Source organism: Equus przewalskii, chromosome 1 (assembly GCF_037783145.1).
Source record: "Equus przewalskii isolate Varuska chromosome 1, EquPr2, whole genome shotgun sequence".
In the NCBI taxonomy this organism is placed as follows: Eukaryota; Metazoa; Chordata; class Mammalia; order Perissodactyla; family Equidae; genus Equus; species Equus przewalskii.
In genome coordinates, this window is record NC_091831.1 from 88881127 (window position 1) to 88900796 (window position 19670).

The following is a 19670-nucleotide window of genomic DNA, read 5'->3' on the forward strand; positions in this document are numbered from 1 at the left end:
GACCAACAATATGCTGCTTCTAGGAAACACATCTCAGCTCTAGAGACAAACACAGGCTCAGAGTAAAGGGATGGAAGATGATACTCCAAGCAAAAGAAAGCAGGTGTAGCCCTGCTTATGTCAGACAAACTGGACTTCAATATAAAAAAAGACAGTGAGAGACAAAGAGGGGCAGTATATAATGATAAAAAGGACACTCCACCAAGAGGACATAATACTTATAAATACAGATGCACCTAACATGGGAGCAGCAAAGTATAAAAAGCAACTGCTAACAGTTCTAAAGGGAGAAATTAATCACAACAGAATAATAGTAGGGGACCTCAACACCCCACTTATATGAATGGATAGATCATCCAGACAGAAAGTCAACAAGGAAACAGTGGATTTAAACAAAACACTTGATCAGATGGACTTAATTGATATATATAGAACATTACATCCCAAAGAGCAGAATACACATTCTTCTCAAGTGCACATGGAATATTATCAAGACAAGATAAACAATATATTGGGAAACAAGGCAAGCCTCAATACATTTAAGAAGATGAAAATCATATCACATATCTTCTCCAACCACAATGCTATGAAACTAGAAATCAACTACAAGAACAAATCTGGGAAAGTCACAAATTTGTTGAGACTAAGCAACATGCTACTGGACAACCATTGGATCAATGAAGAAATCAAAGTAGAAATCACGAAATACCTAGAGACAAGTGAAAACGAAAATACAGCATACCGACTTTTATGGGATGCAGCAAAAGTGGTCCTTAGAGGGAAATTCATAGCAACACCAGCCATCCTCAACAAGAAAAATCTCAAATAAGTAATCTTCAACTACACATAACAAAAGTAGAAAAAGAAGAACAAATAAAGCCCAAAGTCAACAGAAGGAGGGAAATAAGAAAAATACGAGCAAAAATAAATGAAATTGAAACCAAAAACACAGTAGAAAAGATCAACGAAGATAAGAGCTGGTTCTTTGAGTAGATAAACAAAATTGACAAACCACCAGCCAGACTCACAAAGAAAAAAGAAAGAAGGCTCAAATAAATAAAATTAGAAATGAAAGAGGAGAAATTACAATGGATGCTATAGAAAGACAAAGGATTATAAGAGAATACTATGAAAAACCATATATCAACAAATTGGACAACCTAGAAGAAATAGATAAATTCCTAGACTCTTACAACTTCCCAAAACTGAATCAAGAAGAAATAGAGAATCTGAATAGGCCAATCACAAGTAAAGAGATTGAAACAGTAATCAAAAACCTCCCAAAAAATAAAAGTCCAGGACCAGATGGCTTCTCTGGAGAATTCTACCAAACATTCAAAGAAGATTTAGTACCTATCCTTCTCAAACTATTCCAAAAAATTGAAGGTGACAGAACACTTCCTAACACATTTTATGAGACCAACAGTATCCTGCTACGAAAACCAGATAATGACAACACAAAGAAGGAAAATTACAGGGCAATATCGCCATGATCATAGATGCAAAAATCCTCAACAAAACATTGGCAAAGCGAATACAGCAATACATTAAAAGGATCATGCACCATGATAAAGTGGGATTCATACCAGGGACACAGGGAGGGTTCAACATCCACAAATCAATCAATGTGATACACCACATCAACAAAATGAGGAATAAAAACCACATGATCATCCCAATAGATGCAGAGAAACATTTGACAAGATCTAACACCCACTTACGATAAAATGGGGATAGAGGGAAAGTACCTCAACATAACAAAGGCCATATATGAGAAACCCACAGCCAACGTGAGAAAACAATGAGGAAAAACTGAAAGCCATCCCACTGAGAACAGGAACAAGACAAGGATGCCCACTCTCAGCACTCTAATTCGACTGGAGGGTTCGGCCAGAGAAATTAGGCAGGAAAAGAAATAAAAGGAGTCCAAATTGGAAAAGAAGAAGGAAAACTCTGACGGTTTGCAGCCGACATGGTTCTATACATAGAAAACCCTAAAGAATCCATCAGAGTAACTATTAGAAATAATCAACAAATACAGCAAAGGTGGAGGGTACAAAATCAACTTACAAAAATCAGTTGCATTTCTATATTCTAATAATGACTAGCAGAAAGAGGACGCAAGAATGCAATCCAATTTACAATCACAAAAAAAGAATCAACTGTCTGGGAATAAATTTAACGAAGAAGCTGTAGGACCTACACAATGAAAACTCTAAGACATTATTGAAAGAAATCAATGGTGATATAAAGAAATGGAAAGATATTCCATGCACATGGATTGGAAGAATAAACACAGTTTAAATGTCCATTCTACCTAAAGCAATTACAGATTCAACACTATCCTAATCAGAATCCCAATGACATTCTTCATAGAAATAGAACAAAGAATCTTAAAATTCATGTGGGGCAACAAAAGACCCCGAATTGCTAAAGCAATCCTGAGAAAAAAGAACAAAGCTGGAGGCATCACAATCCCTGACTTCGAAATATACTACAAACCTTTATTAATCAAAACAGCATGGAACTGTTACAAAAATAGTCACACAGTTCAATGGAACAGAACTGAAAGCCTAGAAATAAAACCATACATCTATGGACAGCTAATCTTCGACAAACGAGCCAAGAACATACAATGGAGAAAAGAAAGTCTCTTCAATAAATGGTGTTGGGAAAACTGAACAGCCACGTGCAAAAGAAGGAAAGTAGACCATTGTCGTACACCATACACAAAAATTAACTCAAAATGGATTAAAGACTTGAAGGTAAGACCTGAAACCATACAATTTCTGGAAGAAAATATAGGCAGCACACTCTTTGACATCAGTCTTAGAAGGATCTTTTTGAATACCATGTCTACTTGGACAAGGGAAACAGAAGAAAAAATAAACTAATAGGATTAAATCAGACTAAAAATCTTCTGTGAAGGCAAAGAAAACCAGGAACAAAACAATAAAACAACCCACCAACCAGGAGAAAATATTTGCAAACTGTATATCTGACAAGGGACTAATCTCCAAAATATATAAAGAACTCACACACTCAACAACAACAAAGCAAACAACCCTATCAAAAACTGGGCAGAAGTGGGGCCAGCCTGGTGGTGTAGTAGTTAAGTTTGCACACTCTGCTTGGGTGGCCTGGGCTTCACAGTTTCAGACCCCGGGCACAGACCTACACATCACTCATCAAGTCACGCTGTGGCAGCATCCCACGTACAAAATGGAGGAAGATTGGCAGAGATGTTAGCTCAGGACCAATCTTCCTCAAGCAAAAAGAAGAAAAAAATGGGGAGAGGATATGAACAGACATTTTTCCAAAGAAGATATACAGATGGCCGATAGGCACATGAAAAGATGTTCAACATCACTAATCATTAGGGACATGTAAATCAAAACTCCACTTAGATATCATCTTACACCCATTAGAATGGCTATAATCACTAAGACTAAAAATGGCAAATGTTGGAGAGGATGTGGAGAAAAGGGAACCCTCAAACACTGCTGGTGGGAATGCAAAATGGTGTAGTGACTACGGAAAACAGTATGGAGATTTTTCAAAAAACTAAAAATAGAAATACCATATGACCCAGCTATCCCACTACTGGGCATTTATCCAAAGAACTTGAAATCAACAATTCAAAGAGACTTATGCACCCCTATGTTCATTGCAGCATTATTCACAATAGCCAAGACATGGATGTAAACCAACTTCCCATCAACTGATGAATGGATAAAGATGTAGTATATATATATATACAATGGAATACTACTCAGCCATAAAAAAGACAAAATCACCCCATTTGCAACAACATGGATGGACCTTGAGGGTATTATGTTAAGTGAAATAAGACACACAGAGAAAGACAAGCACCGTATGATTTCACTCATATGTGGAAGATATACAAACACATGGACAAAGAGAACATTTTAGTGGTTACCAGTGGGGAAAGGGGTTGGGGGGTGGGCATAAGGGGTAAAGGGGCCCATTTATATTGTCACTGACAAATAGTAAGGTACACCTGAAATTTCACAATGTTATAAACTATGATGACCCCAATAAAATTTATTTTTAAAAACTACAATGAGATATCACCTCACACATGTCAGAATGGCTATAATCACCAAATCAAAAAATAACAAATGTTGGAGAGGGTGTGGAAAGAAGGGAACCCTCATCCACAGCTGGTGGGAGTGCAAACTGGTGCAGCCACTATGGAAATCAGTATGGAGATTCCTCAAAAAGTTGAAAATAGAAATAACACATGACCCAGCTATCCCACTACTGGGCATTTATCCAAAGAACTTGAAATCAACTATTCAAAGAGATTTCTGCATCCCTATGTTCATTGCAGCATTATTCACAATAGCCAAGCCATGGATGCAACCCATGTGCCCTTCTACAGATGAATGGATAAAGAAGATGTGGTATATACACAATGGAATACTACTGAGGCATGAAAAAGACAAAATCATCCCATTTGCAACAACATGGATGGACCTTGAGGGTAAGATGTTAAGTAAAATAAGCCAGACAGAGAAAGATCAATACTACATGATTTCACTCACATGTGGAAGATAAACAAACACATAGATAAGGATAACAGATTAGTGGTTACCAGAGGGGAAAGGGGCTAGGGGTGGACGAAATGGGTAAAGGGGCACATATATATGGTGATGGGCAAAAATGAGACTATTAGTGGTGAGCACAATGCAGTCTATACACAAACTAACAAACAATAATGTGCACCTGAAATTACACAGTGTTATAAACCATTATGACCTCAATAAGATAATTGAAAAAAAAAATAAATTTCTGGTTGCTCTGCCTGTGTAATAGAGCCTGATTCTGAACAGTTCTCTCCACCCCCACTGCTAACCTTCTTGCCCAACCATCCTCTCTCACCTGGATTATGCAACATCCTCCTAACTGTCTGCTCGCTTTCCCCCTTGCCCCACACAGCAGGCAAGTGCCCCTTGAAAATATAACTCAGATCAGGACACTCTGGGCTCTGCAGCTTGCTGTCACACTTGGAATAAGACTCGAAGTCCTGACATACCCCTGGCTGCTCCTCTGACTCACTTCCTACCTCCTTCTCAACCACACTCCGCTCCAGCCACACTGGCCTCCTCGCTCGTCCTCTAACACGCCCCAGTCCCTGCACGTTACATTTCTTTTTTTTCACTTTGACTTTCTGTTTATTTTTCAACTTAAAAATATGTCCCCTCAAATAAAACAACCACAACAATAAAACCAAACACATCGTCCCTACCCACAGTCTGGAACTTTTCCTGTAACTTTTTTTCCCAGCCTTATTGAGATATAACTGACATATAACACTGTGTACATTTAAGATGTATAATGCAATGATTTGCTATATGTATATATTGTGAAATTATTAACGCAATAAAGTTAGTTAATAATTCATCACCTAAAAAAAAAAAAGAGCAATACTCCCCAAATTAATCTATAGAACCAATGCAATGACTATCAAAATCCCGGCTGGCTTTATTGCAGACATCGACAAGTTAATCCTAAAATTCATACGGAAATGCAAGGGACCCAGAACAGCCAAAACAACCCAGGAAAAGAAGAGCAACCTCGGAGGTCTCATACTACCCAATTTCAAAACTTGCCACAAGGCTACAGTAATCAAGATCATGTGGTACTGGCATAAGAACAGGCATAGAGATCAATGGACTAGAACAAGAGTCCACAAACGAACACATCTTGGGTCAACTGATTTTCAACTCAGGGTACCAAGGCCATCCAAAGAATGTTTTCAACAAAATGGCGCTCGGACAACTGGTAGCCACATGCAAGTGAATTAAGCTGGGAACCCTCCTCCCACAAACCTTAACTCAAAGTGCATTGGACACCTAAGTGTAAGAGCTGAAACTATAAAACTCTTACAAGCAACATGGGTGTAAATCTTGTGACCTTGGGGTAGGCAGTGGTTTCTTAGCCACAGCACAAAGCACAAGCAAAGAGAGAAAAAATAGATAAATTCGACTTCATCGAAATGGAAAATTTGTGCTTCAAAGGACACTACCAAGAAAGTGAAAAGACAACCCACAGAATGGGAGAAAATATTTGCAAATCATATATCTATCAGGAATTCCATCCAGAATGTATAAAGAACTCCTACAGGTCCACAAAAGACAGAATTTTCAAAACTGAGCAGGGAACTTGAATGCATAATTCTCCAAAGAAGTTATACAAATGGCCAAATCACACATAAAAGCATGCTCAATACCATTCGTCATTAGGGAAATTCAAATCAAAACCATGAGTTATCACTTCACATCCGCTGGGGTGGCGAGACTCAAAACAAGCGCCGACAGGGATGTGGAGAAACGGGAGCCCTCACCCACTGCTGTGGGAACGTAAAATGATGCCACCGCTCTGCAAAACGGTACGGGCAGTTCCTCAACACGGCAAACATAAAGTTCCCATGACCCAGAAATGCTACTCCTAGATACATACCCAAGAGAACTGAAAACACATGTTCCCACAAAAACATACATGAAGGTTCAGAGCAACGTTATCCATGACAGCCAAAAAGTGGAAACAACCCAAACGTCCATCAACTGACGAATGGATAAACAAAAACGTGGAATATGCACACATTAAAATTTTATTCAGCCATAAAAAGGAATGAAGTCATGACACAGGCTGCAGCGTGGATGGACCTTGAAAACATGATGCTCAGTGAAAGAAGCCAGACACAAAGGGCCACATACTGTTTGATTCTATTTATATGAAATGTCCATAACGGGCAAATCCAGAGAGACAGAAATTAGATTAGCACTTTCCAGGGGTGCGGTGGGGGGAGGAGTAACTGCCGATGGGCACCAAGCTCCTTTTTGTGCAGAGGAAAATGTTCTGGAATTGTCTAGTGGCGATGGTTGCACAACTTTGTGAGTACAACAGAAACCACTGAACTGTACACTTTAAAAGGATGAATTTTATGGTATGTGAATTATATCTTAGTTTCTTTTAAAGTCTGTTTAAGGAAGCTGGCATGTGGTTAAGAAGTGCTGAGGACAGGGGACTGGCCAGGAGGAGGCACCTCGCAGCTCTGCTCTCCTCACTGTGGCCCTAGGTCCAGTCGTCCCTAACGTGCACCATGGCAACAGCCTCCTCTCGCTCACACCCAAACCCAGCCTGAATCATGCTCTCACCTTCAGATTCCCACTGTCCACTCGTGTTAATCACACCTTTCTATTTTCTGTATTTTTTGACGTTTTCACATCTGGGGCCTTGGTGACCCTAAAGAGGGCTGGCCGATCCCTAAAGACAGTACAGGACTCACCTGCAAGCGAGCCCGTCACACACAAACCACCCAGTCCAAACCCCGTATCCCAGCCACCTCCTTTGTGGAGCCCTCACACTCGGGGTCCCTGGCCACCTGCCTCATCACCAGAGGGCCAGGATCAGACAGCCGGAGCAGCCGTCTACCCTGGAGCCTGCTGAAGTCACTCACACCAGCCCGTCCTAACCTGCTCTCCCCTCCTCGCCTTCCCCTTCCCAAAGAAACCACGATAAAGGCTCCTGCCCACATCTCGCGCTGGCTCCCTGCTCCTGACTGACCCTGGTGCTTCCCCGTGGGGCCCTGCATGGTGTGCTCTGCCTCCTGCTTCTGGGACCCTGCGAGGAAAACCCTCTTCCTGAGCCACAGTCGTTTCTGTGTGTGCATGTCTTACCATCCTGATGAAAGCAAATCCCGGGGACGTATTCAAACACCACCCTCCAACCCCATCCCACCTAACTTCCCACCCAACTTCCCACCACCCAGGACACTCTCCGAGCTTTGCGGCTGCCCACCCCTCTCCAGCTTCCTAAGCACAGCACACGCTCTGTGGCCGTGCCTTACACACGTTGAGTGCTCCCTCCAGAGCATCCTCTCCAGCCTCTCGGTCTCAGTGGCTCCCGGGCCACCCTCAAGCCTCACATGACAGCACCTCATCTGGAACCCCCACAACAGGCACTCTGCTCCATCGGTACGTGGTTCACTCTCCCTCACAGCCCTTAGCCTGTGTGTCCATCTCCTGCCCGGCCGGAGAGGCCCTCCTAGACGAGCCCCATGGTCCCTCATCTCTGGATCCCCAGGGCTTAGCGCAGAGCCAGGAAATTACCGGTTACTCAGTAGGGTTTTGTTTTTGGTGTTAGGAATATGCCCTCCAGCCTTTACCCTCTGACTCCTCAGCAGGACCACGCACGTGGCTGGCCCCGGGCTGAGTGAGTGAGCTGGAACGAAGACTCAGCAACTCAGTGAGTTGGGGGAGCAGGGGGCAGGCAGGCCGGGCGGTACTCACGCTGCTCCTCCCAGGCGCGCTCCTCGCTCTCGCTGGCCGGGCTCTGCAGCTGCGCCCGCTTCAGGCTCCAGTAGAGCTCCTTTGCCCTCTGCTCCTCCTGGAGGCGAATCTGCTCTTCCCCTCGCTTCCTCTCCTCTTCCTCTTTCCTCTAAAACATCACAGGGACAGAATGGGGTCAGGCGACAGCCACACTGTGAGTCTGCGGCAGGCAGGGCTGAGCCATCTCCGGTGGGGTCGGCCCCCGCGGCCGCTCCCGTCCAGGCCTCTACGCACATGAAATGCAGGTGGTTGCAGCTTGTCAAGGCTTTGGCAAGGACCAAACGGGTGAAATGCCTGGAACAGTTTGTAAACTGTGCAGCCTTCTGCAAAGATAAGAGGACTCCGGGCCATCTGTGACCACCCTTCCATTCTGGGGGACAACGGAGGGGAGGTACGGGGAGGGTACCCAGCCTTTCTGGAGGCCAATCAAGCAGGATATGGTCATGGCCTGACCTTACGTCCAGATAAGATAGTTCAAAGAGAAAGTAGGTTTGGGTGCCCCAAATCTCCAATTTTTGTCCCATTTTTAAGCTCCAAAAAGATCAAGTGTGTGTGTGTGTGTGTGTGTGTGTGTGTTTTATTCTAACTTTGTTCACATCAAAGTAACATGCACCTGTCAATCACGCATCAGATACGCACAGGCTTGTTAGAGAAAACAGCAATTCCCCAAACCACTGCTCCCCACCCTACCCCCCCCCCCCCCCGCCCCGGGCCGAGCCCACCGTTGTCAGCTATGGCAGCCTTCTTTCATGTGGTTACCTCCGTGTCTCAGTAACGCTGCTGATTCTTAACATCGAGTCTAGACATTGACCGCCTTTCTTTTTTGGTCCATAAGTATTTAACCCTTAGATGTCCCACACAGGTACACATCACACTTGTCCTCTTCTCGTCCTCAAAATAAATTTATATCACGATTTGTGGCTAAATCAGTACTTACATAAATACAGTTCACTGCTAAGCCAACTAGGGCGCTAATTCCACCAATTCTAAGGAGCACATTTTTTAACTTTCTAACACAACCTCTGAAACGTGGACGGGTCCCACAACTTACAAGTTGCCTTTTTAATAGGCAACAGCTTTTTCTTTCTTCTTAAAGGAATGATAAGTTTTACAGTTGAGGGTGTCTTACATTCAGTAAAAGTTGGCTGGATGATGGCTTTTCCTTTCAAATAATTTTTTTTCCTGAGTTACTTATTGTTTTATCTTGAAGTTGAGTATTGAATTTTCCCAAACTGCTCTAAGATCTGTAGCAAATCTTTCTCTGTGTTTAACCAAGTGCTTTTTATTATAAGAAATAACACAGAAATTACCTTTTTCCACAGGACATCCCCACTCCCAGGTGCCGTCTTTCCTCCTTCTCCAGTCTCAGCTGGTTGCTATCCAGGCCTCCCGTCCCTCCACCCGCCCAGAACTCACATCTCAGCTTCCCCGAGCTGAAGCCCCTGTTTCTTCCACGTTTTCTTTCTCGGCCGTGTCCTCATTCTGCAGAGACACGCCTCACAGTGCTTTTCAGGGAAAGACGCACAGAGAGTCACTTCCTGAGTCTTGGCTGAAGACATCTACACGCCACCCTCAGATGTAACTGCTGATTGAGCTGAGCATTACATTTGATTCAAAATCATTTTCCTGCCCAATCCGGAAGACCTTACCTCCCCGTCTTCTGGCATCCGCTGCTGCCCCTGGGATCCTCCTTCTTCTGGGGGAGGTTAATTTCCCTCTTTATCACTGATTTCGTGAACTTTTTACGCGCCGCATCTCGGTGTGGATTTCCTCTCACTGACTGTCCTTGGCCCTGGGTGCTTTCAATCCGGAGTCTCGGTCTCTCCAGCCCAACACATCCATGCTTAGGATTCCTCTGACCATCACGCTCCTCTCCGTTCTCCTTCTCTTTCTTGAACTCCTGTTTGTCAACTGCGGGACTTCCTGAGCAGATCCTGCAAGTGCCCTAGCTTCTCTCTCATTTTCTGTCTCTTGTCTTTTTTGCTCTGCTTCCTGGTTGATTCCACTGACTTTATCTTCCAAACCTTCCGCTGACTTTTTCATTTCGGCTGCTGCCTGTGCCGTTCCCAGGCCCGGGTTCCCGTTCTGTGGGTGTCCCTTTTCGCTTCATTGCACGCTCCACTCGTTTCATGGGTGCGATAGCTCATTGCTGAGGAGCTCCGAGCTCTTTCTCCCCCACATTCTGATTTAGGTCTATTTCCTCCATTTTTTTCGCTTTTTGTTTGCTTTAAAGTTTGCTTTATCTGGTGCCTGTGGTTCGTGTTGAGGCTCTCCTCAGACAGCTGAAGTTCCCTGACTGTTCACATGCAGGAGAGAAGAAGGAAGGATCTGGACGGACACTCGGCGTGTGTGGACAGGGCATCCTCGAGAGCCAGCCTTCACTCTGGGATGACTGCATTTCACGGGGGAGCCCTCAAGTGTAAGGCTCTACGGGTCCTTTCTCTGAGACGATTCCATGTCTTCTCTGTCCTACCTGGGTGTTGTCTGACCCCCAGCGTTCCAGGGGTCAATGGGGGAGGCAGGACGGCCCTTACACCCAAGCAAGCAGGGCCCCACACTTCATGGGAACCCCACGCTTTGAATGCCTTCTTTGTGAATTTCCCCCTCAGGTCCCCCCAGGACGGGCTGGGGCAGAAGTGCAGTGCAGCTGAGGTGTCCCAAGCCCACAGCAGGTCCCCGAGGAGCCCTCGTCCCTGTTTCTCCCCTCCAGGGGCTCTCTGACCCTCTCCTCCAGGCGAGCAGTTGATCACATGCCCCAAGGAGTCCCAGGATTCGTACTTCTGGAGTCATCCTGGGGCCTGGTGGCCACACCACGGTTCCAGGAAGGTGGCCTGGCCAGAAGATGGATCCTTATGGCCAGGACAGAATTTGATCACAAGATCACATGAGATCAAGTCACCAGAATAGACCTAACCGGCTGATTTTATGTGGCTCAAATTGTTAATATAGACAAAGACCCCACAAAAATGTTTTTATCAGCCCCATACCCGCTAGGGGCAACCCTGGCTGTAGGTCCCACTGTTCAGGGTTCAGACCTTTGCTTAGTCCTCCTGTTTCCCACCTGCCCCTCACCTGCTCGGTCCCTTCCAGCTCCCCATCTCCTTCTGGTCAGCGGGGGGACACAGCAGCCTGGCAGAAACAGGCGAAAACGGGGACACGAGGGTCCAGCCAGCCACACACTTGACTGGTCGCCAGTCCCACATTCTCAGCCCCACCCCTCACTGTCTCTCGTGCCTCCAGGCCCTGGCCTGTGGGGGTTCTGGGCTGGGCCCCCTTCTAACAGTCACCCCACTGAGCCCCCAGCACGGTCCCTCTCCTGCAGCTCCCAGACTTGTGTGGGCATCTTCTCAGCCATTCTCTCCTCTCATCTCACTCCTGGTGTTTTATAACTTTTCCCATCCTTTGCTTCTATTTTAATGGATCAACAAGAAAAAAGGGCAGACAACTGTGAGTTTTTCATCCCTTGTTTTAAAAGACACAAGGTTTTGTTGCCTCTGAAATGGCAGAGATTGAGGACTTTTCTCCACCTCAACGATCAATTTTTTAATTCTAAAAAGTAGACAAAATTACAACTTCCTAATGATCCACTCTCTAAGAGTTGGGAATTAAGGACTGAAGAAGGTAAGTGGCTTCATCTAGTTATTCACCAAATACTTCTTCAGACTCTAGGAGGCTCAGCCTGTTCTAGGCTTGGGGATACAGCACAGAGCAAGGCAGACACCGTCCCCATCTCTTGGAGCTCGCCTTCCAATGGGCAAAAAACACTCAACAAATAAAAATCAAGAAGTATCAGAAAATAATAAACAGTGTGCAAAGAATTAAGACAGGGTAAGTGGTAGAGAGAATCTCGGAGGCTCCTTGAGTCCTCATGACCAGAAGTCGTCTCCGAAGGGGTGACGTATGATCTGAGACCCAAACAATAAGAAGGAGGCTGATAAGTGAGCATCAGAGAGAAGAAATTTCCAGGCGGAAGAAGCCACAATGCAATGTCCCCAGCATTGTGACTGGGTTGGGTGTGTTTGAGAACAGAATTATCCACTGTGGCCAGAGGGAAAAAAAAAATCAAAATTCTATTTTTGATGAGTTTGAGATGCCGTCCAACATCCGAGAGGCCGTTAGCAGTGGGGCGCGTGAGCCTGGGGCTTACAGCCGAGGTGAGGCTGAAGATCTTGACCGAGAGATCGTCTGAGTTGGGAGGATATTTCTCAGCCGTGGGACTTAATGCTGTCACTGAGAGAAAGAATGTAGATCAAGAGGAAACAACCACAGGGCTTTGGGACACACCACCATTTAAAGGTTGAGAGAAAGAGTTGGAAGTAGAAAAAGAGACTGAGAAGGAGGCCAAGGGGTGAGAGGAAAACCCAGAAGGGGCGATGTGCATTGGGGAAGCCAAGAGAAGGAAGCATTTCAAGTGAAAGGGAGTGGTCAGCTGAGCTGCAGGCAGCTGAGGCATTGCAAAAGATAAGGACAGAGAAGCCGGAGGCATGATGGGAGATCTTGTCACCAGCAGCCCTGGGGGAGTGGAGGGTCCAGGCTACACGGGGAGGAGGTGGAAGTGACTGCAGACAACCCTTCCAGGGAGCAGCAGCTGGAGGGGAAGGTGGGGTTAAGAGGGAAATGGGGAGGGTGAGTGAGTTTTAAGATGGGAAATATTAGAACAGAGAGTTAGTGACGGATGCAAAATTGGAACCGAAGTCTGTCTGACTGTAAAGCAGAATAAGTCGAGTTTCACTTCAAAGTCGGATCTTACTTTCATCGGTCACTAGCGTCTCAGCAGCACAAAAAAGTCACTTCTCCCACTGGCACAGCACTTCACAGTTTACACTGTAGGTTTCCCATTCCTCCTCCAGGCCTCCCTAATCTGACTGTGGTCACCACATCGCTCGGTACACAGGGCACCAACCAAGACAGCTGCCACCCAGGTGCTTCGGACCTACCCCCCGCCCACGGGAGCCTTCCAGGTGTGAGAAGGTATCAATAAAGATACAGACAAGGCTGCCAGAGCCACAGGGCTCCACCCCCTGCTCCTGCTCCTGGTCCTGATAAGGAGTACACTAGCTTGCTCAGGCTGCCATGACAAAACACCACAGACCAGGGCACTTCAACAGCAGACATGTGTTGTCCCACACTCTAGAACCCAGAAGTCTAAGCTCAAGGAGTCGGCAGGGTTGGTCTCCCCTGAGGCCTCTCTCCTTGGCTTGTAAACGGCCATCTTCTCCCTGTGTCTTCACGTGGTCTTTCCTCCACGTTCACACATGTCTGTGTCCAGATTTCCTCTAACTATAAGGACACCTGTCATATTGAATTAGGGCCCACCCTAAACACCTCATTTTAACTTAATTTCCTCTTTAAAAACCTTATCTCCAAACACAGTTACATCCTGAGATGCTAGGGGTTAGGATTTCGACGCACGTATTGTAGGGGGACACAATTCAGCCCATAACAAGGAGACTGCAACCCCAGACAAGGGTCATGTCAGGCGTACAGGGGACAAGGGGCATTTGACGGCCCGCCTCAAAGAACCATGCGGTGTTCCTACTCCAACCAGCTGTGGGTGCAGGAAGCAGCAAATGGAATGGCAGCGCCCACACCCCCACCCCCTGAACCTCTAGCAACCACCACTCTCTCTTCTCTACAACTGTTTCCATTCCACGTATAAGTGGCATCACGCAGTGCCTGTCTTTCTGTGTCTGGCTTATTTCACTGCAGTATAACGTCCTCCAGGTTCATCCATGCTGGCCCAAATGGCAGGATTTGGCCTTCCTTTTTAAGACTGAATTATATTCCACTGTATGTATATATATATATATATATATAATATATACACTGCATATTCTTTATCCATTTATCTGCTGATACACACTTAGCTCATGTTTGGTGAGAAGGCGTGAAGTTTCAGTTACGCGAGATGAATAAACTCTGGAGATCCAACGTACAGCGCGATGACTGTAGTTAATACTGTATCGGATACTTGAAATTTGCTAAGGGTAAATCATCAGCGTTCACACCACAAAAAAGAGGTAATTAGGTAAAGCAATGGATATGTTAATTAGCTTGATTGTGGTGATCATTTCATGACGTGTACATGTATCAAAATATCACATGGTGCACCTTAAATAGATACGATTTTTATTTGTCAATCACATCTCAATGAAGTGGGGAAAAAAATTACTACCCCCAAATAAATAAATAAATGGCAGCCCCTCTGCTCACTGGATCCTCTTCGTCTGAGAGAGTGGAGGACAACGCCCAGGGAGCCTGATGTTTCCTCCGTCTCAAAGGAAAATAACCAGCCACTTCCTGTGACAAAGGAAGCTCTCCACAGGGATGGGGACGACAAAAGAAAGCATTTTGTGACTGCAAATAAAGAGTGTTGGATCTTTCTCTCTGCGGTTTTGCTAAAATGCTCCACCCTTGGCAGAAACTCATTGTCGTTGCTACTACCCGCATCCTTTGGCCCGTTTGTGATCATTGAAAAAAAGTCCACTTTTCTTGTGTTTGGCACCCAAGAGCCAGCGCAGCCAAAAGGCAGACCTGCGAACACTCCCTTCCCCCTCTGGGATCGACTGCCTTTTTCCGACAAGCCCAGCTCTGAGCTGTCCTGCTGACTCAGTCTCTTTCTCCTGAAAACCCATCGGTACCAGCACCGGAGGAGTCTCCAAGGCCCGTGGGGTCCACCTCACTCTGAGGGAAAATGTCACTGGGACAGACACTCTTTTCTGGTCGTTACTGTTGTTAGCCTGGCCCCAATAACACCGCTGCCTTTGTGGGATGATGCCCTCCAAAAGGGTCAGGCCCCTGTCTCTCCTTCCTCCATCACCGGTTCCCAGCAAAGGCCCAGCATACAGTAGGTATTCCATAAACGCTGATGGTAAGAGTGGGTGAATTATTGAATAGATGAAGACAAGACAGGGTTTGTGATGACCCATGACAGGAAAGGGTAAAGGACACCATGTCGTCTTGTTGACGCCAACCTTGTCCAAGAGACACTCAGGAAAAGTCTACAATTTTCAAGAGAAAATTGAAAAGTGGAAGGTTTTCCCCCGACTTATAACTTTATTGGGAATAAGGTAACGATAGTTTCTATTGGTGAAGAGGATGTCACTATGAGGCCAAAATGAACTCCAACCTTAAAAGAGAAAAACCTAAAGGAGAGCAGCCTTGAATAGAAAATGGAGAAAAATCAAAGGACACCTTCACTGTGTCAGCTGTGTCTGTGCCTTATGGGGAAACTGGGAGGAGGTCGGAGCAGGAGAGCAAGAAGGAGGGTCCCGGGACCCGAGGCAGAGGGAGACAGCAGGGTCCTTACTGTCCCTGTTCTGTGGTCTTAAGCAGAGGAAGAAGCACCCAAAGCAGGCTTATGAGTAAGGAAAGCAGAAAAAAATACAAGTTTTATCCGGCCTCGTGATGTCCTTTTTGCTAAAGGAAGCCTTTTATGTGCATGTGAATTGCCTTCAAACGGCGCCAGCCACAACAAAGCCGTTTTTACAAACCAGTTTCCAGCTGTATCTTCTATTTTCAAGTTCCCTCTTTAACCCCACACAAGATTCTGGGATTTTCCCCCCATTTTCTAAAAGGAACTTTGACTATCATCATTCCTATGACCGGGAGAATCTGCAGAAGCTGCCTACATGCTCACCAGAGGCTGCCCAAAGCCAGCCCAGCCAACCTCCCTCCACCACCAGCCTCCTCACTCAGGTTCCCTCCTCCACCTCAGCCCCTAGCCCTTCTCCCAGTTCTGGGCAAGGGGAAAAAAAAAACCTCCGCACAGCCAGGCCAAGCTCATTCTCTCCTCCAAGACCGCACCTCCTTCCAGCTCTCCACAGCCAGGAGGGTGGTGCCGTCCACTCATCCCTCCGCCTGGGGCTCAGATGCCCCCGCTCTTTGCTTTCCCTCGTCCCAACATCAAATTGATGCTACGCCTTGCTGCCCTGACCACCGCCCTTTCTCTGTGTCCATCCCCGTCTCTCTCTCTCCATAGCCACAGACATCATTTCCCATGGAGACCAGTGAAAAATCTCCTAACTGGCCTTTCCCTCCCCAAACTTCCACCACTGGACCTGCACCATCACCACCAGTTCTCCTCACGAAACTTGATCCAACCACGTCCCTCTGCATTTGGATCCTCACAGCTCTGCTCTGCCCACAGAGACCAGCCCACCTCCTTCAGGCAGCTTCGCTCCAGGGTCCACAGCCTGCCCCTCCAGGCTTACGTCTGGCTCCACCCATCACATGCTTTTTGCTCTCCCCCAGCAGACCATTCATCAGTCCACTTATCTGCCTTCCGTCTCCTGTCTTTGCTCGCGCCCAGATTCCTGGAGGAACTCCTATGTCCTCCACTGTAGTCCCTATGGCGTGGGTGGGCTGAGGGTCGCTCATGGAGTTATCTTCTCTCCCCAGCACCCGGTAAGCCCTTTTTTTTTTTGAGATCGTATTGGCTTATAACATTGTGTAAATTTCCAGTGTACATTATTATAGTTCTGATTCTGAATAGACTGCATTGTGTTTACCACCAATAGTCTAGTTGTCATCCATCACCATATATATGTGCTCCTTTACCCCTTTTGCCCTCCCCCCACCCCCTTCCCCTCTGGGAACCACTAATCTGTTCTCTTTCTCCATCTGTTTGTTTATCTTCCACACATGACGGAAATCATACAGTGTGTGTCTTTCTCTGTCTGACTTATTTTGCTTATCATACCCTCAAGGTCCATCCATCTTGTCACAAATGGCATGATTTTGTCTTTTTTATGGCTGAGTAGTATTCCACTCTATATAAATACCACTGCTTCTTCATCCACTCATCAGTTCATGGGCACTTGGGTTGCTTCCACATCTTGGCTATTGTGAATAATGCTGCAATGAACATAGGGGTGCATAAGTCTCTTTGAATTGTTGATTTTATGTTCTTTGGATAAATACCCAGTAGTGGGATGGCTGGGTCGTACAGTATTTCTATTTTTAATTTTTTTGAGGAATCTCCATGCTGGTTTCCACAGTAGCCGCACCAGTTCGCATTCTAGTCAGCTTTTTGAGAGCAGGGCGTGTATTGCTACCACCTCCCTCCTCCCCTCAAATAACCTGCATATAGGTTCTCAGGGGAAAAAAGGGTTAAATCAGATGATGCTCTTGGCACATTGCTGCATGCAAGACTCACATTATGTTAGAATCTTGGTGTTAAAAGATGCAATAAAAATCATCTAAGTCAATCTCTAATCTGATGCATAAATCCCTTCGGTGAAGCCGTTTGTTATCTGAGTAAAAACAAACTTCCAGAAAATGTAGTGGCTTGAACAACGGCCGTTATTGGCTTGTGCTTCTGTAGATGATTAATTTCGACAGGGCTTGGCTGGTGGCCCTTCGGCCCCACGTGGTGTCCGCGGAGGTCCGTCACTTGGTCGAGACGCGACGCTGGAAGAACAAGAAGCCCAGTGAGGGCTGTCTGGTGCCCGGTGCTCCTCCACCGGCCCCTCCTCTCTCGCGGGCCGGCCAGTTTCCTCCCAGCACCGCCATCCAGGCCAGCAGGGCTTCCCACGGGGCAGCTTCTGGAAGGGGGCAGTGCAGGAGGGGTGGACGTGGAAGCTGCACGTCTCTTGCAGCCTGTCCTCGAACATCACACACAGTCATTCCACTGCCCTCCACAGATCACAGCTGGACGCAAGGCCACGGGACTCAGGGGAGGGGAAACTGAGCCCACCTCTCAAAGGGGGCAGTGAAGGACCCACCGGCAGCCCCACTAATCCACCACAGAGAGCTTTTCAGAGACTGTTCCAGCCTGCGCGCCACCGTTCCCTGTGATGAGGAGGAGCTCACTGACAGATGCTCTGACAGACAACATTCCAGCTGCAACCTGGCCTGCAGCTGGAGTCCACGCTCTGAGGCCCCTGCAGACGCTGCCTAACGAGCCTCCGGGCCTGCAGACACGGCTTGTGTTTCTGATACCAAATCAGGATTACTATGGGTTTTAAAGTTTAAACATTCACATTGAGCAAATTAATTTTTAAAACAGAAACAAACACAAAACAACCATAACCTTCTTTGGAAATGATGCCCGAAGCCCGCATTTGGGGTCCTCAGTGACCCTGAAGGCCTGGCCAGATGACCTCACTGAACCCTCCGTGAGCCCCAACACAGAGCACCCCACAGTCGATCACCGAGCTTCTCCACGAGACCACCAGCCAGGAAACCCCCACTGGGAGCTCAGTCCCTCCATCACCTCCCTGCGAACTAAGCCCTAGGACCCGGGTTCCACTGAGCCGCCTTCCCAGCCTCTGCACTCAGCCCACATCGGGAAGAGCGAGGCCAGAGGCTGGAACAGGGGCCCGCTGTTAGAGACACAGAAAAGGTACTGGCTTTCTTCCCCAGAAGACTTAATCCATCCCATGCAAAATCTAACAAGATAAACTAAATCTCTCTCCGCCATGGATGGGGTTTTAGATACTATCATGGAATCATTGTTAATGTCAGCAGGTGTGGTGGTGATTACTGTGGCTGTGCAGGGAGATGTCCGTATTCGTGCGAGATGCGCCTGAAGGACTTGACCAGGAGGCCGCAGAGCAAGGCTCCCTGGACAAAGCTGGCCTCCGTCTGCTATTTAAAATAGAGTCTCATTGGTGCACAGCTGCTTGCATTTGTTTCCATGCTGTCACGGCTGCTTACTCGCTACCACGGCCCAGCACAGTAATTGTGACGGAGACAGTGGGGCCCACAGAGCCTGAAGCATTTACTGCCCAGCCCTCTACAGAAAACAGTTGGCTAACCTCTGGGTTAGAGTGTAAGATGTCTGCATCCTCCTTTCCAATTGTTTAGCAAAACAGCAGCAACAAAAAAAGTGCACATATATATATGTATGTATATACATATATAGAGAGAGAGAGAGAGGAAGAAAGAGAGAATGCAAATGTGGCAAAATATTAATAATTGGTGCATTTAAGTGGAGAATATATGAGCATTCATTTTATTTTTCTCTCAACTTTTCTGCAAGTTTGAAATTCTTTTTAAACATAATGTTTTGACATTAAGTATTGCTTCATTTAAAATGCAAGGGAATCTCCTAAAGAATATATAACTTAGAGAAAGTTAAATAAGGAGATCAATAAATAAAATCACTATATATAAGTATATAACTAGCAACTGCAACAGGTTTTAAAGTAATGAGAACAAATACATTCACAACAGCAACAAAAAATATTAAACCTAAGGTTTAACTAAAAAAGAAATGTGGAGCACTTAAATAAAACAATAAGTTTACGAAAGTCCAAAAGATAGATGCACGTAGGTTTGTATAAGTTATTGTGGATGTTTGCGACTGGG

General features: G+C 46.1%; 1 protein-coding gene across 3 annotated transcripts in view; it reads right to left on the bottom strand.

The window, feature by feature from the left end:
* SH2D4B (SH2 domain containing 4B) overlaps positions 1-19670 on the bottom strand; it is a 92218-nt gene that overhangs the window by 47299 nt on the left and 25249 nt on the right. For all 3 annotated transcript variants that reach the window (XM_070616746.1, XM_070616737.1, XM_070616754.1), the window contains one exon: positions 8319-8466. In XM_070616746.1, the coding sequence (XP_070472847.1) occupies positions 8319-8466 (148 nt within the window). The remainder of the gene's footprint in view (positions 1-8318; positions 8467-19670) is intronic.